Raw genomic sequence first — 25,290 nt, 5'->3', positions numbered from 1 at the left:
GTATTCGTACTTGGAAGTTGATTTACTTTAAAAAAAAAAAAGATCCGCCGAGTTACAAACGTCTCTTTCCCAATGTAAGTCTATGGGAAAAATTAAGTTGTAGTACCGCCGTTTGGCCACTATGAAAATTGGCATCAAAGATCTTCGCTCTTCCTGGGGGCTTGGTGCTACATCAGTAGTGGGCGGGGTGGGAGGCGGATGGGTCGAACAAAGACAGGACTTTGCACCAAGAGAAAGGCGTTCGAGACCTGTGTTTTGTTTGTTTTGTGACTTTAGTGACGTTTGTGACGTGTACTCCGTACTTATGTTACGCTGTTACTGTACGTATTTTACTTAGATTACGTACTTATTTTAAGCCCAACCATGACGTTTTTCCTAAACCGCGGTTTTGTTACCTAAACCTAACTGCGGACGTTACCGTAGTTTTGATGCATGGTGTACAAATGACACGCTAAAAAAGCCTAAAATGTGTCCTTATATTATGTCATTTATACGCCTTCCTGTGAGATCGGGTTGAATAGTCAAATGTTAATGAGGCAACAACTTTTTTAAGGTGATATATTATCTTATGATAGTTCATCTGCCTTCAACTGGCCAAAAATCTCTGAATATGTAGCTTTTGAGAAATGTTCAACTTTCAGCACAGGGAGGTGCATCAAAACCACGCCCCATCAATAAGATGTTAATTAGGATGACGCAGGGGATCTTTTATGCAAATGTGGTCGATGAGGGTACATGGGTTTTTTTCGGTGCACCTGCTACAACTGAAAGAAGCGGGTGCAGCCATGTGCAAAAGTGGTGTAATATAAGATCAGGAGAATGAGTACTTTTGATGCTTTACAGCACAATCTGTCGAAGGAGAGTTTTTCCAAAAGCGATATTTTTAGTTCGCTTTTCCCACTCACTGTTGCTATTTTTGCCGGCGACCCCTTGGAAACCTCCCTAGAGACTCCCAGTAGGTCCCCCGGACCTTATGTTGGGAACCCTTCATCCAAATATGTGCACTTTGTATCTTCCCATCCTGGAAGTGGCCATGTGCTTCCGGGGTGGCTACACCACAACATCTCTCTTAACACACTTCTATTGGTGTGAAACTTTTTTTTTTTTTCTCCCCCCTTCTTCTTCTTCCCGAAAAAAATGTCTCTCCAAAACTGTCAGCACCCCTCCAACCCCAGATGCCATATTTAGGATACAAATGTGAGGAGATGACAACGCTTGTAAAATGGTGCCCGTGAACGAGATTATAATTAACATTTCCCCCCAAACCTACATCACTCTCACCCTCCCACTTCTTCTTCTTCTCCTTCTCCTTCTTATTCACCCACTCCTGTACAATAAATGGGAAGAAAAGGAGAGAAAAGGGAAAGAAAGGGAGATGGAGGAGGAGAAGGAGGAGGAGGAGAGAGAGAGAGAGACCAAAAACGGAGGGAGGAGGGAGGAGGGAGGGGGAAACGGCGTATGCTTGTATACAACCCCTGATTTCCATTTTTTTTCCCAACTCGTAATGTATTTAATTCAAGTGAAACGTAATCATGACGTGTCGTGTCATTAATCTCCTCGCCGCCTCTCCCGTAAGTACACTGAGTCTCTATACTTTCAACATATATCCTTCCATTTATCTACTTAAGATTTTTGATCCAACACTGTTGTGTTTACATGGACACTTTTATATGCGTGGTGTGCGTGGAAACACCGGTGATGAAACATTTCCAAAATTGTTGAATTTATTGCCTCTTTTTTTGCTCTCTTTCTGTCTCTCCACGAGAGCAACACTTGACGGGATATAATGGCCAATATTAGTTGTTGTCTTTTTATTTTCGCAGTTGTGTTTTGCGCGTGAGAGTGATTGGCATGAAAGCATGTTATGTATGTTACGCATGTACTTTACCCAGCGCGCTCTAGGCACTACTTTACGTGTAGTAGTGTGTCATGTATGTAAGCCGGCGTATGTGCGCGCGTGGCCGACATGTAGCCTCCTATAGCCCGTGACATGACAAAAAAAAAAAAAAAAAAAAAAGGAGAATTAAACGCGACTTGGTTGCAAGAGCAAGAAAAGTCACTCGGAGCGGTTAAAAGATGCATTTTGGTTAAATCCGCGGAACTTTAAAACCAAGTTGGCGACTGTTTCAATCCACACGAGGAAAAAGCAGTTGTGAAATTTCGGTTTTATCCCCAAAAAAAACAAAAAAAAGTGCCAAAAAGAGGCACAAGTTCTCGGTGCGTAACGGGAGGATTTTCGGATAAACCGCAGACATATTGTCCAACGCGTAAAAGTGGCGTGTTTAGCAAGTTGATTTGACAAAAAGCAGCAATTTGTGCTCTAAGATGCTGTAGATTAGCTTGACTAATTCTTTTGTTGGACACATTCAGAGCATTGTGTGCAGCGCGAGATATATAAACGCCACTTTTTTTCCCTCTTGCGTAAAAGAAAACCCACTGCTCGTCATTTTTAATAAACGTTATACTTTCACTACTACGATGTTTACAAACCCTGTTTTAGTTGTCCTAACATCACCTTCCGAAGCTCTGAAAGTATATAGAATAGCAAAGTGTGGAATGCAACGTTGTAGCAGTGTAGTAACATTCTGGAACGAGAAGAAGTCAATTCTGGAACGAGAAGAAGTAAATTCTGGGATTCTGGATTTTTTGGACACGATGTTTATTTTGGGTTCTGTTTTTTTTTTTTTTTTGGAGGAGAGATTGGCAGAGACAGGACTCGAGATGAAATCCATGATGGCACTTTCTTCCCCTCCCGTCCTTCTCTCTCTCTCTCTCTCTCTCTCCTGCTCGTCTTTTTCCCCTCCCTTAATCTTTTGTATAGAAAATTTAGGAACAAAATGGAGCAGAGGAGAGAGAGAGAGAGAGACATGACACACACGCCACCCTTCGACTTCTCCAAACTATACATGATTTTTAATCGCGTTTTTTTTTTGTGTGCGTGCTGGACACCATCTGCAAGGGTTATAGGGTTAATCTCATTCTAATGTGTGTGTGTGTGTGTGAGTGAGGTTGGTGTTTATTAGTGCATTGTTTGTTGATGGTTATTTATTTCATTAATGTGCCTCTAATTGAGATGGCCGCGAGAGAGGAGAGAGGGGAAAAGAGCGACTGAAAATGGTTGCACGTTATTGACGCACATCACAGAAGCGAGGAGGAGGGAAATTCCTCATGAGATAAGGCAGCAGACGTGTCATCTGGGTTGACCAAAAAGACACTCCTGCATGTCGCCGTTTTCTTACATCCAATGGAAAATGTTTAGGGATCCTGAAATGCCCTATTTTTTTTTTTTTTTTTTTTTTAAAATCCGCCCCAAAATGTCACACTTTGGAGAGCGTGTGTGTGTGTGTGTGCGCGCAGTGGAAGTAGGTTGACATTGCTGGCTTGTCCTATAAACAGGGGATGTTGGTGTGGAGGGAACTCTTTTTTTTTTTGTTTTTGCACATATTCTCTCAATCAAATCCTGTCAGTTGAAAGCAGATGTGATACAAATTCAGTACATTCTCTTCTCTGAAATTAGTGATTTTTTGCCCAGTAGAATCACTTTTTGATGCTATAAAATCATATCCGTGTCCAGTCTTTCACGAAAACTACTAAGATGAGCATCTTTGTAATTTCCCGCAACTAAACCTGAGAAGAATCAGCTCTCCGTTTGTAAAAGTATCCCTCCACAGGTACATCTACTTTTTTTCATACAAGGTCGCAAAATCACCAGGAACTCGCTGTACTAATGAAATTAGTGATTTTTGCCCACTTTTTGATGCTATAAAATCATATCCAGTCTTTCACGAAAACTACTAAGATGAGCATCTTTGTAATTTTCGCAACTGTGCGCAGTGGAAGTACAGTAGGTTGACATTGCTGACTTGTCCTATAAACAGGGATGTTGGTGTGGAGGGAACTCTTTTTTTGTTTTTGCACATATTCTCTAAATCAAATTACTGTGAGTTGAAAGCAGATGTGATAAAAATTCAGTGCCTTCTTGTTGAAATTAGTGAGTTTTGCCCACTTTCTGATGCTATAAAATCTTGTCCAGTCTTTCAATTCAATTCAATTCAATTCAAATCACTTTATTTGTCCCCGAGGGGCAATTGTAGAGGCTCGTAGAGTAGTACAATTAACAACACAAAACAGAACATTTTGAAACATCTTAAAAGTTCAAAATAATGATACTAATATAGTACTCAAAATACTTAAAATAGTGCAGTATAAACAGTATATGGTACACGAAATCTACTAAGATGAGCATTTTTTGTATTTTCCCGCAACTAAACCTGAGAAGAATCACCTCTCTGTTGTAAAAGTATCCCTCCACAGGTACATCTATTTTTTTCATACAAGGTGATTTCACGTCGCAAATCGCCAGGAACTCGCTGTACTAATGTCACACTTTGGAGAGCGTGTGTGTGCGCAGTGGAAGTAGGTTGACATTGCTGGCTTGTCCTATAAACAGGGATGTTGGTGTGGAGGGAACTCTTTTTTTGTTTTTGCACATATTCTCTAAATCAAAATCCTGTCAGTTGAAAGCAGATGTGATCAAATTCAGTACATTCTTGTTGAAATTAGTGATTTTTGCCCACTTTTTGATGCTATAAAATCTTGTCCAGTCTTTCACGTAAACTACTAAGATGAGCATCTTTGTAATTTCCCGCAACTAAACCTGAGAAGAATCACCTCTCCGTTTGTAAAAGTATCCCTCCACAGGTACATCTACTTTTTTCATACAAGGTGATTTTTTTGCATCGCAAATCACCAGGAACTCGCTGTACTAATGAAACACTGGCCGCATGTTAAAAAAGAGTCTAATGGTTTTGCCTCATTCAGACCTCAAGTAGTATCCTCCTCCTCCTCCTCCTCCTCCCCCTCCTCCTCCATCAACGCCGCCCTCCTCCCCATCTTTGTACATACTGTACTGTACTTGAGGGGGCACATACACCCCATCCAGGTGGCTCTTATGGTGGGGGGGGGGGAGAGATTGTATGCGAGGGAGAAAGAGACGGAGTAAAAAGGGAGAGGAGTGTAGCACCAATCAAGGCTTCTGATTGATATAATTGGGTCATTAGTGCGCTGCGGGAGAGGCACCTGCTTGCCCTCAGTTAGGGAGAAGCTACCGCATTGTGACATTTTGAGACTGTCGAGAGTTGTGCCTGCCTGCTCGGGATTACTGTGTATTTAGAGCATTACTTAAATAGTTCGCCGCTTGTGCCACTTGTGTTGCGGGCCAGTTTGGAACTCTTGTAATAGAGGTGGACAGGTTTTGCTTTTACCTCTCAACTCCAGTGTTTGTTTGTTTGACTAAAAATCATAATTTTGTCAGCAAAGCGAGCTAAGCGGGTCAGTAGAAGAGGGGCCCCCGCTGGGATTTAAAACGGCAGGTCGAGTAAAAGATAGAGCCGCAGTCGAGAGGTGGCGAGCAGAGGGAGGTTAAAGGTCAGTTAGAGACGCTGGAGGTATTTAGACATGTGTGCAATGACAATTTCTGCAACTTTGCGAAATTGACAATCAACAAGGTCTGAGGAGGTAAGAAGTAAGACAGTTTTAACCTCTTAAATGTAAATCAGATTGTATTGTATTGCACAGAGCACGACACACAGTGAAATGTAGCTGTTGCATTTAACCCATCGTAGTATTAGGAGCAGCTACTACGCAGCGCCCAGGTCTGGTGCCCAGGAGGTGAACCGGCACCTCTCTAGCTACCAGTTCACAATCCGTACTTGGTCCGTGAGAGGACTTGAACCGGCGACCCTTCGGTCTTCAAACCAAGTCCCCACAGACTGAACTACTGTTCTTAAAAACCCACCTGCCCGCCGGCAGGTTAAGGTTTAGGGTTAGATGATGATCACCAGTGTTTTTGAATGATGGTAAAAGGTTTTATAGTCATCAAAATGCAGCATGTGCCAATTATTTTTTTTACATGCACTTACTTCTGTGAAACTGGAAAACAAACTGAAGCATTTTGATGACTATAAAAACCTTTTACCATCATTCAAATCATCATCTAAAGGTTCTGACACACCAAACCGACGGTTTTGCGGTGTGTCCCGCACCGTCGGCTTTAGTCTGCATGTGGTGGAGTTTTTTCGGCCGATTCAGCATGTTGAATCAGCAGCGGCGCCCGTCGGTGAGAGAAATAACTCCGATTGGCTGTTCCAGCTTAAACGAATCAGTGCACGAGAAGAGAAAACGTGAGGAAAGCGAGCAAACGAGTAAAGTTAAAGAGGAAAAAACACAGAAGGCTCAGGCAGGTGGGCAAGCTCTCTTTTTTTCATTCGTCATACAACTACTTTTGCTGCTTTTCCTGTGTACAACCGAGTGCAACCCTAAGAATGCCTTTTAGTACAGTCTGTCCGAAAGCGTGCATCATATTATCCCCATATTTATGTTATCCCCATATTTAAACGATTATTAGGTCTCGCCCCTCTTTATGACGCCCCTCTTTTCACCCTAAAACAGCTACGAGCACATTTGCTTTCACCTTTAAGCTCCCCTAACAGAGAAAGTTACTTTCTAACCTCATATACGTGCCGTCAAGGTGCCCTTGTGCAAGGTGCATCGTCCCCAGTGACGCCAAGAGGTGTCGATTTAAGTATTGACACTGCCATATGCTGTGTACATACAGTATGAAGCAGGGTGTTATTAAGAAATAGAACACATGCTCTGCAAATTTCCCCGGGGTAAATACAGAATCAACTCGTGTTAACGGTTTAAATTTCCCTCTTTAGGTGCTCACATGTCTGATATAGTATGTGATATTCCACAAGGAGGTCACAGTGTAGGGTCAGCAACCCCTGGGGATTGTGGGTAGTCTGTGCACAAGGACACTTCAGAAGAAAGGGGGGTGGTTATTGCTGACGAAAAGGGTTTGAAAATGTTTGATTTGATTAGAAAATAAAAACATCACGGAGGTGTTTGTTTCACCTGTGGGATGCTTGATTCCTTTGCTTTCCCTCTCAAACCCCTGCAGGTGATCTTCAATAAGCCTTTTAGAGAGAACACATCCAGTGATTTGCTTATGACATTTGCATGCTCCCAACCAATTCTTCTTTTAAAAGGCCTCAATCCTGTAATCCTGAATCAGACGCGTCAGTCAGTCGGCGGCGCCTCCTCCGGTTTAGACGCAGCGCGGCCTGCAGGACTCGGAGCGAGAGCCTTCGTTTCTCTGTGATGTTTTCACCGACGTTCGAGATTCACTCGCCGTTGCGTCGCTCCCACTTTGGTGCTCCAAGTGTCCGCTTGCGTCCACCTCCCTCGTCGGAGGAGGATTTCATTCAAGAAAGAGCAGAAGAAGCAACAGCTTGACAGGAGATGGGGAAGAAAGGCGGTGGGAAAAAAAGCAGTAGGACGGCGTTAAATTAACACAAGTAGAGCAGGAGAAAGTATCACTTTTTCACTAAATGTTACAGGTGTCCACCCAAATATAGCAAAAGATGAGAGCTGAATGTGTCATACCTGTCGGAAAGGTTAATATATTGCTATTTGAAGGACACTTTTACTTTTTTTCAAGGCAAAAGTAAGCCTATGATGGCAACTTACTTCCATTCTCGGACCAAAAATCGAAAGTTTCTGCCCCAAAGGAATCCACCAGTCACCAGTATCTTTAGTGGTGGAGGCAGAGTATCCCCGCTTAAGATGAGGGGAGGGCAGAGCGGAGAGCCAGACGAAGTTGGAGCGAAGCAGGGAGCGAAGCAGGGGGGTTCAGGGAAAGGTGAAGTTAAGGAAATGAATACCGTCTGTGGGGAAGTTCGCCACGTGACCACGCGATAAAAACCACAGGACCGAATTATACTGCACCGCACAGAGAGGAGAGACTCCCTCGCTCTCTTCCTCCCCTCAGTCGCTCATCCTCTCCTTTCATATATTTTTTTTTTTTGTGGTCAGCCCTCTCGTACAGTACGCCCACTTATCCCCGGAGGACACCTCACCTCGCACACTCTTCATCACATGAGAGTTCAAGTAATAGAGCTGGAAGAAAGGTATCACTTGTAGAAGGATTCACTGACACACAGCCTCCAGATACGAGGTTTACTTTACGCCCCGAGGACCAGGCCGCAGACCTTGGAGATGCCTATTTTTAGGTCCGTGGAGGAGGACATGTGCAACAAACACACACAAGATAAGAACACAAAGGTAGCTGGTGTGTATTCGCTCTTCAGTATCCCAATCCTAAGGGGTCACAAAAGGGGTCGTGAGAATAAAAAGCATCTTTACTCTACAGAAATTGATGCTTATTTTGCCTGTCTTTCCTCACATCTTTTATTTTTTTCCTCGTGATATACCGCAGCACTCCTTAAACTATAAACACTATTAACATGGAACAACCTAAGAGGGGCAAATCGCACTCTTAAGAGCCCGCAGACTTAATTATGCAAACTGTGACGAGTGGTTGCAAGTAGGTATTGTTTGGCTATAAAAGCTAACAAGCCAACAAGGTACAGGCAGTACACAAACGCTCTTAAAAACACAGCCTATAACACACACATATATATCGCACAGGAAATGTATAGCTGAGCAGGTACTTCCTGCCCACACACACACACACACACACACTCACTGTTAAAGTGAAAGGTGTTCACACCCTCACATTTACAATTATGATGTGTAGCGTTGTGGCGTGTACAAACATGCACTAACCGCCTTCACAATAAAACTGTATTTACACAATGACATCAAGAAACCCCCCAAAAATAAACTTGTCTGAACATATTGTGCTCCTACTCCCTCCTCAACTATTTATCACGGATGTGATGCATGACTCAGCAACCCCTACACCCCCACCCCCCCCACACACACACACTTTTCCTATACACACATCTTGTGACACAGGAGGAGTTGTCAATGCTGATTTTTCTTCGTCGGGCTAAAAAAAGAAAGTTGACCTCTGTCATAAAAACTAATTTCCCAGCGAAGGTAATTCAGTGCTTTACATCAGTTATCTCAGTGCCCACAAAGTTACTCTGCAATTACAGTAATGACACCATCATGGCAATGCTTAACACAACAAGGATGTGCTTTTAAGCTGTCATTACCGCGTGAATTGCAATGCTGAATGTACACTGCGAATTTCAGGGTCAGAGAAAAAAAGCGAGGAAGAAAAATAAGCGAAAGAGCAGTTTTCAATCCATTTTTTTTCCCCCCATATTTTTTCATCAAGACTGACTGTATGATTTAGGCGGATCACATTTGCACCTGACATCAAAAAAGCAAGTCCATGATGATCTTTTCAAATCAGATTTCTCCTTCCCTTTGCAACGCACGCATCACTTCTTCATGCAATCCTTTAAAACAGTTAAAGCTGCAGTGAGTAGAAATGGAGCAAGTATGATTAAAAACATGTATTTTTTTATAAAACGGTCACTTTATCCTGACAGTAGTGCATGAGACAGGTCCTCTGAAAAAAAAATAATCTGAAAAGAATCATGTGAAATGATGCCTAGTTTGACCGTTTGATCGGAGTTCGCGAGTGATTGACAGCTGCCTCCGTTGAATGAACAGCCAATAGGAACGCTGTCTCTCTGAAATGACCTGTGATTGGCCAAAGTTTCCCATCACGAGCTCGATTTTTTAATTAGATTTTACTTGAATTACAATATGCTGAAAGATTATTATGGAATTTTTTCCTAATGATGCCAAAAATACTCTCGCTTTAACACCTTGTTGAATACCCGCACAATCCATCTGTGTGCAATTTCCGAGTGCAGTCGCATCCAAAATACTTCAAATTTGGACATTGGGAGCGAACTGCATTTGGCGGTAATGCGGACAAATGTCGAGAGGTGGTTTTTACTATAGATGGCTGGTTGTTTCACTGCGTTTCTTGGTTCATTAACACCTGGGTTTCATGTGCTTCTGCCCCACCTGATTCCTAATCTGTCTCCGAGTCGCCCTCTTCATCCGATCGCTGCAACCTTATCTCCTTCTCTCCATCTATCCAAATTTTTCCTTATTGGCATGACAGGGCCGGTGGTTGGCGACAGCCACCGTCACGCTGGAACAATGCATTGTGATGGTGATATTCATATGATAATGCCATCAGACTTGCTGCAGATACATTCACCCAGACTCCCTTTTTTCTTTCTGTATCTCTCTCTGTCTGTCTGGATGTGTATTTGTGTGTTGACTTTTCAAATGATTTTTTCTCTTCATGTTATGCCCCAGCCTGCCACTCCACCGCTCTGATTTCTCCCCTATTCTCTGTTCCAGCATGTCTCTCTCTCTTTACCCTATTTTTTTCTTCCCCCCTTTTCCCCTCAACACCACGCTGGCAATCGCATTAAATCATTTTCATTCACATGGCTTCTGACAATGTTTTTTTTTCACGCTGCCCAGTTTGTAACTGCACTGGATGTCTCTCTCTTTCTTTCTCTCTGTCTGCCTCCTTTCTCATTTTTTTGCTCTTCGCCATGTTGGCAGGGCCCAATCTACCAGCTGATATCAGCATTCCCTGGCACTCTGCCAACTGGCAACACTGCAGGAGAGAAAGAAAGAGAGAGAGAGGGAGAGAATGAAAGAAAATTAGTGAATAATAGACGGAGGGAGGGAGCGAGAGAATGAGAGGGGGATGGGAGGAGTGTGAAGCGGGGGAAAGAAAGACAGAGGGGAAAGGAAAGAACAATAATGGTGGATTAAGAAAAGACTCAGTGTGTTTGTTGCTGCGCGCGACCGTGTGTGTTTATGTGATTGATATGGTGTGATATCCCAGTGAGTCATAGCCGAGCTAAAATGTCAACTGGCTACATGAGAATCTCTTTGTCATCCAGGCTCAGTGACACACACACACACACAAATCCGACTGATCATATAAACACATATGTGCCGCGTGAACACAAATATGGGCGACACACCTGCGAGCACAGATGTTCCATTGTTTTGCCACAATGATTGATGACCTTTTGTTTTGTCGTGGGCGCCTCTGCTGCTTCTCAACTCCGCCAAAACGACGGACGAAAACAGCCGATGTGCATAAATCCGGTGCTAACCGATGCAAAGTGCTGTGCACTCGAAATATTCGGGTGTGTGAGCGTGCCTTGCCAGAATGCTTCTGTGTTCAATATGCTGTATATCACACTTTACATTTCAGCTGACTCTGTTATCTGGGGTGACGGTTTGCAGTATACAGCCAACAGTAGAATCAGCTTACATTACTTAAACAAGTAACCATGACTAAGCAGGGTCAAAGCGCCACACCCAGGCTGTAGATTCAAAAAATATTGTTGTGCTTAAGTGCACGCATACTGTACGTCACTCGGTGTGTGCTTGCATGTGTGTTTATGGTCCTGATTTAAGCAAAAAGCTGCTACTGTATGAGTGCACAGGAAGGGTGTGTGGGGAAGTCAAAACATCACGCGCCCATCCTGTTTGGGACAGTCCATGTCCTGTGGTGGTGCCCTTAACTCCTAAACACACACAGACATGCAGACACACAGAGAGATACACGCCGATGCACATTCACACTGCGACTAATCATCCCATATGTGCTAACAGTATGCTGTTGTGCATTGTGAACACATGCAGGAGGCAGAAACAGGTGCACACCTGTTACACATTGAAGCGCATGCATACACCTACGCAGACTGAGAGGAGATCAAATGAAGATTTGCCTCGCATTTAACATTTACATGCATTAAAACACATGCAAAACTGTGCTGTAATGAGTGTGCCTTTGTTTCTCTGCTTAGTAGCATTTATGATGGAATACATTCAAATTGTTTTATTTTATCCCGTTTGACAAAAATCTGCCACCTGCGGTTCATCGCTCAATATTTCAAAAAGCATTTACGCCTACATTGACACTAATATTGCTAATTTAGTAAAGTGAAGTCTTTAGTTAGATAATAGCTGCAATAATATGCTAAAATGTGTTTTTTAAACAATTTAATGTTCGATTTTTAATTGCAAATAACTCATGCTTAAGTGAAGTTTTTAATTCAGTCATCATGTAGTCATCAGTTTTGTTTTTTTTCGGCTTGCTTTTGTCCCCAGAATATTCAAGGAGAAGGCTGCCGCAGAAGTGTGTCCCCCATCAGTCGAGACACTAAAGAATGGCATAACATCACACACACTTCTGGTACAGTAATTCTCTACTGTTTTCATACACATGCATCCACACACACACACAGACATATGAACCTGTTAGGCAAACTAATACCTTTGATTATGTCTATTTCTTAGTCGTTTTTCCAGATCTGGTCAAGGTCATGTTTCAGTTGAAGCTAATTATGCACAACATGCAAATTTAACCTTTCTTCTCGGTTTTTAAAGTTGTAACTCCTCTTAAGTCATCAGCTTCACTCACTATCCGCCTTCTCTCTGTGTTTTGTGCTGATAGAGGATGGATTCTCCGCCAGAGTGTGTGCTGTCTCTTTCTTGTGAGCAGCCCCAGTCTCCCCCAACACTGCCATCCCTGGACCACAGCCCCCAGGCCTCCTCTCCTCACACCCAGCTCTCTCTACCTGACAGCCCCGTTGTCCTGCCCATTCACAGCCCCGAACCTTCCCCTCAGAGCCCGGACACCACGCCTTATTTCCCCCTCTCTCCCTTCCCCCTCCACGAAGACAATAACATCAATCACCACGACGTTGATGAAGACGATGACGAGGAAGGGCTGGACGGCGTTCCTCCATCCCCGACGCCGGCAGTGGCGCTGTTCCCAGGAGGAGGGGGACAAGAAGCTGGATGCAGCCCTTGTTTGGACTCCTCTCCACCAACCACACCATCGGCGCCACTCCTCGGGTTTGGAGCCCTGGAGCTGGCCCTCTCATCTGGGCAGAGCGGAAACTGCAGCGACGAGCTAGACCTCCAGTTGTTCCAGAAAGACACTGTTACCAGGGCGATACCTGGAGTGGGAGGGGCCTCACCGGGTCCTGCGCTCAGGTTTCCCTGTCACGTATGCGGAAAGAGATTCCGATTCCAAAGCATTTTGTCGCTTCATGCCCGAGCTCACAGTCTGGACCGAGACCGCAGAGCTTCAGCCCTATACCGGACTGGACACCCCTCAGCAACCCTAAAGCAGCACCTCAAAATCCAACAGAACCACAAAGACTTAATCCAGAATCACAGAAGTCACCCAAGCCAGCGTATACTGCCAGGGACTCTCATCCAGCATCTCACAGAAGAAGAGGATGTTGACGGTGAGGTCAAAGGTCTAGATGATTGCCTACAGACGGACCAGAACCCAAACTTTTTACTGGATGACAGCACACCATTGACCCCTCCACTTACAGAGGACCCTGTTTCTGTAACCCCTCCCTATTCTTCTACCATTGGGGAGGGGGCATCCACTCCTATAGCGCCTACGTTTCGCTGCCATGCCTGCAAAGGAAAATTCCGCACGGCTTCGGAGTTGGCACGCCACGTCCGCATTCTCCACAACCCGTATAAATGCACTCTTTGTCCTTTCTCTGCCAGCCAAGAAGAGAGCCTGGCATCTCACTTGCAAGAGTGCCACCCTTCCCCTGAGGTACCTGCTCTGCCACCAGCCTACAATTCCAGGCTGGTCATCGCAACCCCTGATACTCCTGTGCCCACCCCGACCCATACCCCAGCCCCAGCCCCAGCCCCAAGTACCCCTCAAGTGACGGCAGCAGCTACAGCAGCTGCGTCCCCCACACTGCCAGCATTTCGCTGTGAAACTTGCGGACAGCGGTTTACCCAGTCTTGGTTCCTGAAGGGACACATGCGAAAGCACAAGGACTCATTGGACCATAAGTGCCAGGTATGCGGCCGTGGCTTCAAAGAGCCTTGGTTTCTGAAAAACCACATGAAAGTACATCTCAACAAGCTCGGGCTGAAGGCCGGGCTGGGAACTCTTGGGGGACCAGGAGGTGCAGAGCAGCAAGCCAAAGGCTCTGCTAGTAATCAGTCTCTCAACGCCCTCTATTCAAGCCTCCTTCTGGCCCAGCAAAGAGGTGGTAGAGGCGGACAAGGAAGATCAGAAACTGGAGGCAGAATGGGGTTGGGATCAAGCAAGTCAGCCATCCTCGGCTACCTTGGATTGCCCAGTGATGGCAGTGGGGCCAGCTGCATGGAGAGACTTCAAGCAGTGGCTCAGGTGGCAGAGATGGGAAATGGTGGTGGTGGCGGCATTGGCGGCTCAGGAGTAGGGGACGCAGGAAGAGGAGGGGGTGCAACTAGAGGAGGGGGCACAGGTGAAACTACCGCATCACTTACAGAAGGAGGGGACCAGGCAACTTGGTGGCAGCTGGTGGCTCGCAGCCTTGCAGTAGCTCAGCAGCAGCAGCAGCAGCAGCAGCAGCAGCAGAGGCCTCAGCAGCGAGGCCAGCAGCAAGGCCAGCGAGGCCCAAGTCGGAGCTCGGTGATCACAGACGCTGACCAAGTCAGAGCCTACCTCGGAGGCCTGGATCCAAGAGAAGAATCCGGCGGAGCAGGAGGGCCATGGGAATGCCCAGACTGTGGAAAGCTATTCCGCAGCCTGCAGCAGGTGGTGGTTCATGCTCGTGTTCACACTCAGAGGCCTCTGAAAGTAGGCGGCGGCGAAGAGGAGGGGAGTGGTAGCCGTAGAGGAGCGGGGCTAGGAAGAGGAGGCAGCGGTGAAGTGAGACAGGAATCTCAGCTACACGGTGGTGGATCCCAACAAACAGGAGAAGGGAGGCAGGAATCAAAACTGCACGGTGGTGGATCACAACAAGCAGGAGCAGCTACGGGGTTTCACTCTGTCATCTCAAGCTTCAAAGGTACAATCACATGTGCTTTTTTCTTTTTTTGTGTTGTGTTTGTTTGCTCACATGTAATGCTGTTATTATCACAAGAGTATATTGTTTTCATACTGTTTTTCTGGTGTAAACAGAAGCTCTTGTAGGACCCTTCGCACCCGCTGTTATCTTTACATTTTCTCCACTTGCAGGAGAAAATGGCCTGACAGCAGTCTCCTCCATACCTTCAGTTCCCACCAGGGAGCGAGTGCGTGGTAGAGGGATAAAAGACTGCCCCTACTGTGGTAAAGCCTTCCGCTCTTCACACCATCTCAAAGTGCACCTGAGAGTTCACACAGGTGAGAAACTGCTGTGAGTTGAACAAACCACATTTACTTTTTTAACCTTTAAAAATCCCTGGAAAGGTTTCATTGAGCATCCTCGCTTTAGCAGCACTACCTTTTTTTCTTTTTTACACATGCACCCCAGAGAGCTGGCCAGCGCTAATCATAGCCCTCTACTGCAGGCGACCGAGCAGCCCCACTGGTGCAACTCCTGGTTAAATGCCTTGCTCGAGGGTATATTAACAGTAGTTTTTGAGGAAAAATCAAGCCACTCCAGGGATTAAATTTGGTTAAATCATAATAAAAAAGCTCACTTCTCTCACTAGCCAGTTACCTCACCCCCAAAAAGGGTACAGAAAACATTTAGGCATAAAGTATATGCTCACAGATTTCTCCATAATAAAATATTTCTTTTTTGCCTTTATTCTTTGTGAGATTCACATTCTCTGATCTTGTCTTTGAAGCAAGTGAATCTGTAATTGTACTCATTAAATTTACCTCAAATAATTTCTAAATAATTCTAACTGTAGAACAGACACACAGGGTACTCCAACAGACTATAACAGGCTTTTCCAAGTCTAAAAAAAAAAAACTCATACTGAATTTCTGGTGATAAGTGAGTATGACTTTAATGAAAATTGGGAACTCTCACAGCACTCACTCACACTCTTAATTAATGATCCATATTCATAAGACTTTATCAGCATGAGTCATTGCCATTTTTTATTATTTGCCTTCTTTGCTTGATGTATTTGATCAAAATTAAGACCCCTCTTCCATTTTTTGAGATGCCACCAATCTCCAGCAACCGGGTACTGGAGCACATCCAAGTCTTTCCAGCGAGACGGTGCCCAAAAATGCATTCAATGAAATCTATTTAATATTGCCATTATGAAGAATCGTCTATAGCTGACAGGACCCGTCACATCTCAACTGTATTATTCATGATAGCATACAGCTCTTTTTCTCATGCACTATTGCTTCTCTGTGCCATCAAGTGATTACCACATGGTCAGTAATTTAAGTGAAGGCATAAAATTATAATAATACTCTCTTGATATTACTGTCCTCTTGAGATTATTGCCCCTTGAGACTTCTATCCCTTTTTTTTTTCTTTTGCTCCGGCAAGAAAAAAATCAAATTGTTCATACTTTTTGCATGTACATCTGCATTCATCAAATCATTCTCATGAATAAGATCATTTACGGTTTTCATATGTAATACATTTCCTGCTGTTGATATGCCACCAGCATGATGCCCCCCTCCTCTTTATCTCTTCCAGTAATGTAATTTTTAATCAGTGATGAAATACTGCCATCTCCCTTTAAAATGCGTAACTACATCTCCCACTCACCACTGTTTAAAGGACCATGCCAGTTATTTTGCAAGTTACTGCTGACCATGTTTTAACTAATGCTCTAGTGTTTTCAGATTAAAATAAAGTTTATGTGATTCGCTGTAAAGGAGCTAAAACATGCAAAATCTGTGGTCCATTTAAGCTTAACCCAGGTTAAGTATTACTTGTGTGTTCTCCAATACCTTTTCCCCAATCTTGTTTTGTCCATCTTATTTTATTTTAGGTGAGAGACCCTACAAATGTCCCCACTGTGACTATGCGGGTACCCAGTCGGGCTCTCTGAAGTACCACCTCCAGCGGCACCACAGGGAGCAGCGCAACGCCTTGTCAGCCTCCTCCAATTCCTCCTCCAGTGGTCTCACCTCCACTATCAACAGTTTGACCTCTGGAACCTCTGGGCTGGCCAAGCAGCGCCGATCCCAGCCCAACCACTGCCCGGTCAACCGAGGCCAAACTGACTCCCCAACCCCTCGACCCAGCCAGCAGTCCTGGCTCCTGGGGCTTCCGGACCAGCGGGAGCATCGGAAGGCCTTGGCGGCTCTAAGGGATGTCGATTTGGAGACCCAGTACCGGTATCTGTCTGGGGTGATGGGGGCCCTTTACCAGGGTGGAATGGAAGGAGGCTGGATCAGGGAGTCTCCCCCACCGAAGGCCCCTAAAGTGTCCCGTCGTAAGCCCCTTACTACTAGCCGAATGGTTCAGCCGTCGAACGACAAGGAAGGGCCTGCGCCTTCAACTCAAGGAGCTGGGTTTGAACCCCTGGATCTGTCCCGTCGCCCTTCACCTGGCCTTGAGGATGGAGGCATGACCGTAGGGGAGGGAGTGGGTGTCGGTGGTGTGGATGGCGGAGGGGATAGTTCAACAGGGGTTAAACTGAGCCAATGTTTGTTCTGCCCTTTCCGTACGTCTTCAGCAGAGCTGATGGCCATGCACCTCCAGGTCAACCACACCAGTAAGTCCAGGCGCAAAAGAGCCCCTTCTACCACCTTGGATGATAACGGAGCCCCGAAGGCCACCAAGCCCCGGACGGATCGCTCTGACCTTGACTCTCTGACAATATGGAGGCATGTGACTGAGGCAGAGTCCCAGGCACCCCTGGGGGAATGGTCCTCAACGCAGGCCAAGACCCTGAATGGGCTCTCTGAGGATACAGAAGACCATCTGGACGACATCCTCGACCACCCAGACGTGGCCTCAGTATCCAAGAATGTGAGAGACGGTCTGGCGGTCAAGGGAAAGATGGAGGTGGATGAGGAGGAACAAGAGGAGGAATTGGAGGAGAATTTGGAGAACAGCAGTCTGGAGGATTCAGAGGACCAGGATCTGAGGATGTCCCTCGCTCTTTCACCAGCCCTGAGCTCCAACCACATGGTGGGAGAGGAGGAAAGAGTCTTAACAGATTAAAAATGCTTTGGGATGACACCATTTAAATTGGAGAGTTTGGTTCAATGTTTTCAACTACATTTTTTGACACCGAATTGAAGAAGGGGCGGGTAGCTTTGCAGAGCGAAACAGAGGATTCCTGACTCCTGAGGTTTTGAAAAGGACAGAGAGAAACATCACAGCTGTTATTTTCCCTCCGACATTATTCGTCTATTTCAGTTCTGACAGCGTGGTCATCCACAACATAAACTTCCTGTACAAAAGAGCATAGATGCATCTTTTCGGGATTTTGTAGGCCACTTTTTCAATTTTTTTTTTCCCAAGCTTCACTCCAAGTTGGATGATTTTTAAGGTGATATCCTATGTGATAAATGAAAGAAACATGTATAAGATCTAAAGCATCATTCCTGTATCATTATTCCACACTAATAAGGGACTGTTTATCCCAGACTACTATACTGACCAAGCTGAAGCCAGCTGTGAAGTGAAGCTCTCCTGACTGACCACTGAACAGTTTGAAACCTCAAACTTCCTCCTCAACCGACACAAATATGGAGGAAAGTTGAGTCTAGAAATATTTCAAGCTGTGAGCCTCAGCTAAGCTATTTGGTATTAATTTAAGGCATGAGGTAACTGTTGCAGGCCGCGTGCTTTCCCTCGACTATATATCACTGCCTTGTTTGTCTGAAAAGTGTTTCTACACGATTGTCCTAAAGAAAAACAGAAAGAAACGTTTGTAACATTTTTTTTTTCATTTAGTGCCTGTTCATGTGCGTTGTCGAGAGAGTCTCTGGTATTCCTGCGCATCGAGGCTCTGATAGGTCATTCATTTTATCTGAATATACAGTTTAAAACAATTTAAGTACAGTATATTTGTTAAAAGTGGTTCTAGGGTGTTGTGAATAGTTAAGTTTTAAAAGAAATGTGTGATGTCCTTGACACAGACGGCAGACGTTTGTGGCTCAGCTTGAAAAGAAAACAAAAAAAAAGCGTAGGTGATATACTATAATGTATAATTGCGATGAAAAAGGTCAAAGGCTGAGCGATAAAAAAGGGGTCACAGTTCAAAATTCAGTGTTTACAATGGCGCCGAATGCGGGTCGGGTTGCCATGGCAACGTAGATGCGTGGAAAAGAACAAAACTCAGAGCGGGAGTCTATTTGAGGGCTGTAGGGACGTCGCCCGAGGCCCCGAACACAATCAACTGACACACCCTTTTTAAAGAGACTTGGCAAACTGTGTCAAAAAAGGAACAATCTCTCCACAGGAGAGAAGATACAAGGTAGAGAATGAAAAAGAAAGCAGTACCTCTGCCAAACAGGACTAAATGTGAGAAACAAACTGTACTCTTGGGGGGGGTATGGTGTCTTTTAGATGAGTAGATTCCCTCTCTTCTTTTTTATAAGAAAAGAAAAGACAATGGTAGGAGTAATTATTAAAAACACTAACAAATGCATAGACATCCCAGTAGAATATGTGTAGCTTTTGTAAAGACAAGAAAAAAAAAAAGCAGACTTTTGTTTATTTTCATTTCAAGATGCTTACAGAAAAAGGTTATCAATATAGGTAATATTGATTATAATGTTTGTGAGCTAAGACTAGTTGGAATGTCTATACAGAGCACTGTGCAAGGTTTGAGTTCCCAAAGTAGTTGTTTTTATTTTGACTTTATGGATAGACCAAACGTTTTTTCAATGGAAGTTGTCACTTTCTGTTGTCGTTTTTAAATGTGTGAAGCTGTGGTTTCGATAGATTTACCCCATCGACGAGCCAAAACCGGTCAATCAGTGCATGAAATATCCAACCGTTGAACCGGTTGTTAAAGAAAGTTCACATTCAAAGTTGTCTTTGTGTAAACATCTATAAATCAAAACAATCAATCTCTTATCGTGAATTCTTGTGTATTGAATGGGGGAAAAATATGAATGTGAGACAGTAATATCCCCTCACGCTGGTTAACAACCACTATTTATCTTACTTTTCGATGGGGTATTCTACGATTGCAACCGCACCTTAATGTGCATTAATGTGTTTAAGTTCCTTCTTTAGAGCACCTTATGAGTTTCGTAGTGATAAGTCCCTTAGTGGTGTCTCCTTAACAACTACTGTCAATGCCATCGTGCCTTCTGTTTCAAGCACTTCCTGGTGTATTTTGTAAAACTCACCAAAAGCACTTAGCCTATATCTACACACTCTCTGTCTCTGTCCTTTCTCTTTCCTCTTCTCCTTCATCATCTCCGCTCATTTCCTTAATCTGTTTCTCGTGTCTTTACCTCTTGACCCCTCTCTCTTGGGTGGGGAGCTGTTTCCATACCAGATCTCTCTCTACTGTTCAGGCCTGTTTGGCCTTAAACCAGGTCACTAGGCCTTATTCCAATCTAGCGTGGCTAGACTCTTGAAAGACTACCTAACCTTTAGAAATCATTATAGATGTAGGGTTAGACTACTTTTGGTCTTAATACTAACCCTTTGTAAACCAAAGCCCAAGTCTTAGTCTAATGAATATTATATTTAATCTAATAAAGGTGCCAAAACATGTCCGAGGTGACACTAAAGCTATCAACTTGAGAAAATAATTCACTTCTTTCTTTAACCCATCCTCCCTTCCTTCTCTCATGCTTGCTCTTCCTCCATGTCGCTCTCTCGTCCGTATAAACTGTCTATCTCTATAGCACCACTTGAAGGTGACGTGTACTATCTGGTATTGAGGCCTTTATTAGATTTTTATTTCAGTTTGTGTGGTGTTTGTTCAATGCCGTTGAGATGGAAAAATGCTCTTCTTATAATGATAATTATTATTGTTTTGGCATTATGGTTAAAAAAAACAAAAACGACAAAAAAACAAACAAGAGAAATGTGTTGTTGAATGTTGTACAGATAGCACTAGAGATGTTGTGTTTTTTTAAAGAGAGCACAAACCTGAGTGATGGTCCCTTCTACTCCTCCCACCTGGCAGATGGGAATAAAACAGCCTGCCAATCAATCTACATGTCTAATGACAAAAATGTCCTCGGTGATGACAGATTTTAAAAACAAACCCTTATTGTCTAAGTAGCGTTCTTCCCTGGAGATTTATATATAAAAAGGCAGCCTTTGAGTCAAACTCAATTCCCAAATTTCTTGCACAGAAAACAAATCCTCTCTGAAAGACTAAAGCAGCACTTGAGCCAATACTTTTACTCTTTTGAAGGTATAGTTTGATTTCAGAGAAACTTGACCGTTTTGCCTATTTACTAAGAAACACAGGGTACCTTTAATGTGTCCATAAGCAGTGTGAAAGTATGTTTAACAGCCAGTTAAGCCCACTTTAGCTCATGTACAGTATATCCAACACGTTCTCAGCCCAACTCATCACATACTGACGCTTTGTCACGACCCCATTAGTGTCATGTGTCATGACAACATCGGTGTTACCGATTACACCGGACATTTTACAAGAAAAGAAAGCGCTCAATAAATGTAGAGCGCTTACTTTGAGCTTTAACGTTGGATGATAGTGTGTCTGGCCTCTCTCTGGTCCAGCTTTCGCTGCGAGGCTGCAGGTTTCCACCCGGCATTGCTGCGTCGCACACACCAGCTATGCCCGCTCCGTCTTCTGCACGGCGTTTGCCTCGTTAACGTTATGGTTCCCTTAAAGCATTGGGTTTAAATCTGAAGTATTGCCAAATAGGCGCTTTCGTTTTTCCACCAAATCCTCCGCCATCGTCTTGTCTCTCGTACCGTGGGCGTGAAATCTGACTCCTGCGACTCTGTGCTGAGACTCCGTACGGAGCAGACACTTTCACTTTGAGTTTGTAGCGTCCGTCGTCCGACTATGTATTGATAACACGGCGCTGATATGTGAAAATGAACTAAATGGGTTTTATTTCTATTTTTAAAAAAAAGCAAAATGACAGTTTTGGGGGCGGTGGGCAAGTTATGTAATTGGTTTATGCCCAACCACCGTGTAACATCGGTAACACCGACTACCGTGGGAAGCCTAACCCGTGCGTCAAACTATGACGCTCCACTACGGTCGCAGTAAACACATGGTTAATGTTAGGTTTAGGCAACAAAACCACTTAGTCAGGTTTAGGAAAAACATCGTGGTTTGGCTTAAAATTGAAAGTGAAAGTGAAACTTAACAGCGGTCTCCTAGATGAAAGCCCTGTGTTTGTTGGACTCATCCACCACCCCTGTTTTTTCGCACTTTAAACTACGTCACCATACCACCCCCACCACTTTCTCTGAGCATTTAATATTGATGTGGATGGGTTTAATGTAATTTGCTGAAAGCCCGGTGCGTCTCATACGGACGCTAAAGGGTGCCCTATGCGTCGGTACCATACGCCGAGGGGCGTGACAAAGCGTCGGTATTTGACGTCCTGGGAATGAGAACGGGTTGGTATATCTTTGGGTTCAGTAAGCTTCTCTAAAAACTGGTGAAATACACCTTTACATTTCTCCAAAGATGGTCTATGTAAACCGCTTTTTCACTTAAAAAAGTCAGATTATATCAAACAGCAGAGGAATATGAAAACTGTTTTGGATAAAATAGTTCCAAACTCTTATGTAATTATCATAATTTGTATGTGTACTTACAAGCTTACAACCTCAGTGATGAAGGTGTATTTCCCTGTTTTTGAGAGGAGCTAAGACATCCATTAATTGAGCAAAGCAAGGGCGAACTCACTATTAAAACTACCTTCAAAGTTCATAAAAAGACATAATAAAGCATCATCGAGTTTGGTAAAAAGAAATGGCAAAATTCTCTACAAAACAAACTATCCCTTTACATTTGCACTTGTTTTCAGCTGAATACAATGTGGCTCGCTCCCTTGTGGTTTTGTGAAAATTGCACCTTATCTCCTGATTGTGAATCAGATAATTTCACCAAAAGCATAATAATTCAGTGGGCTGATCCTACATACAGTATACACTATCTGATGGTTTTGAAGGCGTTGTTCATCGTGAAATGACAAATCTCTGCGAGTTGAGGGGGCCATGTTTGGTTTGGGCTCTTGTGTAGTTGACTGCCATTGCAGTGAGGGAAAACTGATCTAACATAGTAGTGACTAATATGACTTTGTGGACAGATAAAAAAAATAAAAAAATAAAACACATTAGAAATAAATAAACACAAACAAAATAACCCAGTCTCTTTTTCATGTCTTTCTACACCCGATGCCATGTTTTAATTTTTAAATACTCAAGATGGTAAACCATATGCTTACATAAAACCCGTCACTGCAAAGACGTCTGACGGTATGAATATGTATTTGTTGTTGTTTAGTCAAATCAGTTTCAAAATTAATGAATGCACAAAGAAAGATTCACAAATGTATTTTGTGATTTATATATAAATGAATCCACAGAAATATTTTTCAATGCACACAAATATAGTTGTCGTTGTATATAAATGTATAAAAAAAATCCACATATAAAAAAATAAGGTTCACAAATATGTTTCTGATGCACACACAAATATTTCTTGTTTTGAATACATGTAATAAAAATCCACAAATATATGTATTTACAAGTATTTGCAATTTCATCAAAAATGACATAAATCATACCCTCGTGGTGGCACGCTCATGTGATTGGCTGAAAAGGAGGGCGACATCTGATTGGCTACAGATGATTCCCTGTTGAAAAAATTGCATTTGTGGATCGGGCCACAGAAGGGGGAGTCAAAAAAAAACACAAATACAATGAAGTTGTACATAAATGTAACAACATCCAAATATGTTTTTGATGAAAATTGCAAATACTTTTAAATACATACATTTATGGATTTCTATTACATTTATTTAAAGCAAGAAATATTTGTGTGTGCATCGGAATATACTGTATTCGTCAACCTTATTTTTTTACATGTGGATTATTTGTAAATTTATATACAACGATAACTATTTTTGTGTGCATTGAAAAATATTTTTGTGGAGAGAGTTATTTATATATAAATCACAAAATACATTTGTGAATCCTTCTGTGTGCATTCATTCATTTTGAGACTGATCTGACTCCATAGTTTAGGATGCGTCAGTACAATCCACTGTCTGGATAAAGCTGTTTCAAGCAACTTTTAGAAAAGGGAGCCCTCTTGTGGCTTTGAGTAGAAATGCAGAAAATTAGGGACACCCCATTCCTCTCCTCCAACTTGATCTTGAGGTTATAGAAATTGTTCTTAAAGGTGAATAACTCAATTTGAGAATAACAGTAATAAGGAGAGGTTCGGGGCCCTCAAGAATATAGTTTGTTACATACATTGTGTGGACATTATGGCAGCATGTAATGTTAGAAATGTAAGCTTATTAATTATAATTTCATTAGTATTCTACAGCACTGGTTCCCAACCTTTGACGCAAGTCGGAACATTTTTGTATAGCAGATTCTTTTTCCCTCTACTCAATCATGTTGTGACCCTTTGTAGAGGGTCCCATCCCTCCGGGTGGCAGCTATGACTCATAAGGTTTAGTTTTGAAACTGTGAACCAGTCAATCTTAGAATGAAGGTTTATACGCTAGCAAAAGATACAGTACATTAGAGGTGGGAAAAATAAAAAATCGATTCACCTATGTGTCGCTTTTTTCCGATTTTGAAATTCTTTAATGCCAGAATTGATATATTTGCTTCATTTGAGTCTATGCGGAGGTAGAAGGAAGTTACCGCTTTTATTGTTGTACTCTTAAGTAATGTGACGTCAAATCCGTTCCGTATCCGTCAACCAAAACAAACTACAGCGAGCCGAAACGAGAAAGTAGAAAACGGCGGAGGGTCTGCGTGGATACGACCTGCATCCTCACATGTTAAATCCAAACTGGTAAACACTACACATACAGTAAAGTATGGAAACACTTTGGGTTTCACACATTGCCAGGAAAAGCAGAGCTATACATCACGGCTAAAGCTGCATGCTAACTCTGTCACGGACAGGAAATGTTATTGTATTGAGGTAATGTAGGGTCAAGCCAGCAGTCACTCTCATCTCCGTGGTTGAATCGGCCGACGCTGCAACTGTAGAACACCCATATACTGACATTTATGTTAAATGCATGTATAAAGAGAAAGGTAAGAGCTGGCGACGGACTTGGAGAAGTTAGTAGAAGTATACACGTTCTGACTATGTCCGGTTTTCAAAATAAGGTGTTAACAAAGGGAACTGTATATACACAATACATATATGGAAATAAGATTGATTGGATCATATTCCCCAGAAGTATAAAACATTACATGTCCCTTATAAATTAAAAAGAAAATAACTCTAATTTTTGAGGGACATGTCTTTATTCTTTGATTTTTGGTTTGGTGGAAAAAAAAGAAGAAAATCCTGATAATGACTGATATATTTGATTTCAGGACATCTCGGACTACATACATGCTAAAAATCAAACATTTTTACTGTATTAATTGAGATATTTTCCTAAGTAGAAGTCCCTAGAAGTGTATTATTCAACTTTTTTCCCATGGTCTAGTGTTAAAAAAGTTAACAAAAATTGCAATAAATTGTAATATTGAATCGCAATACTTGTAAAATCGCAATACATATCAAATCAGCACCCAAGTATCGTGATAGTATCAA

The 25,290-nt window shown here is 43.1% G+C and overlaps 1 protein-coding gene across 3 annotated transcripts; it reads left to right on the top strand.

Moving 5' to 3' along the window:
- Positions 1-1,344: 1,344 nt before the first annotated feature.
- znf219 (zinc finger protein 219) lies at positions 1,345-21,424 on the top strand. Of its 3 annotated transcripts, XR_005205171.1 has the most exons (6): positions 1,348-1,571; positions 11,977-12,061; positions 12,323-14,687; positions 14,858-15,004; positions 16,570-21,136; positions 21,168-21,424. XR_005205171.1 is itself a non-coding variant. In XM_037758172.1 (5 exons), exons 3-5 carry the CDS (start codon positions 12,326-12,328, stop codon positions 17,748-17,750), a joined length of 3,636 nt encoding a protein of 1,211 aa, XP_037614100.1. In that variant the 5' UTR covers positions 1,345-1,571; positions 11,977-12,061; positions 12,323-12,325; the 3' UTR covers positions 17,751-21,424. The 3 variants fall into 3 exon arrangements, 2 of the variants coding, with proteins under 2 accessions (XP_037614100.1, XP_037614098.1); XM_037758172.1 differs by having other exon boundaries at positions 1,345-1,571; positions 14,858-14,950; positions 16,570-21,424; XM_037758170.1 differs by having other exon boundaries at positions 16,570-21,424.
- The last annotated feature ends 3,866 nt before the right edge of the window (positions 21,425-25,290 follow it).

Source organism: Sebastes umbrosus, chromosome 22 (assembly GCF_015220745.1).
Source record: "Sebastes umbrosus isolate fSebUmb1 chromosome 22, fSebUmb1.pri, whole genome shotgun sequence".
NCBI lineage: Eukaryota > Metazoa > Chordata > Actinopteri > Perciformes > Sebastidae > Sebastes > Sebastes umbrosus.
This window is presented reverse-complemented; position numbering and strand designations above follow the sequence as displayed.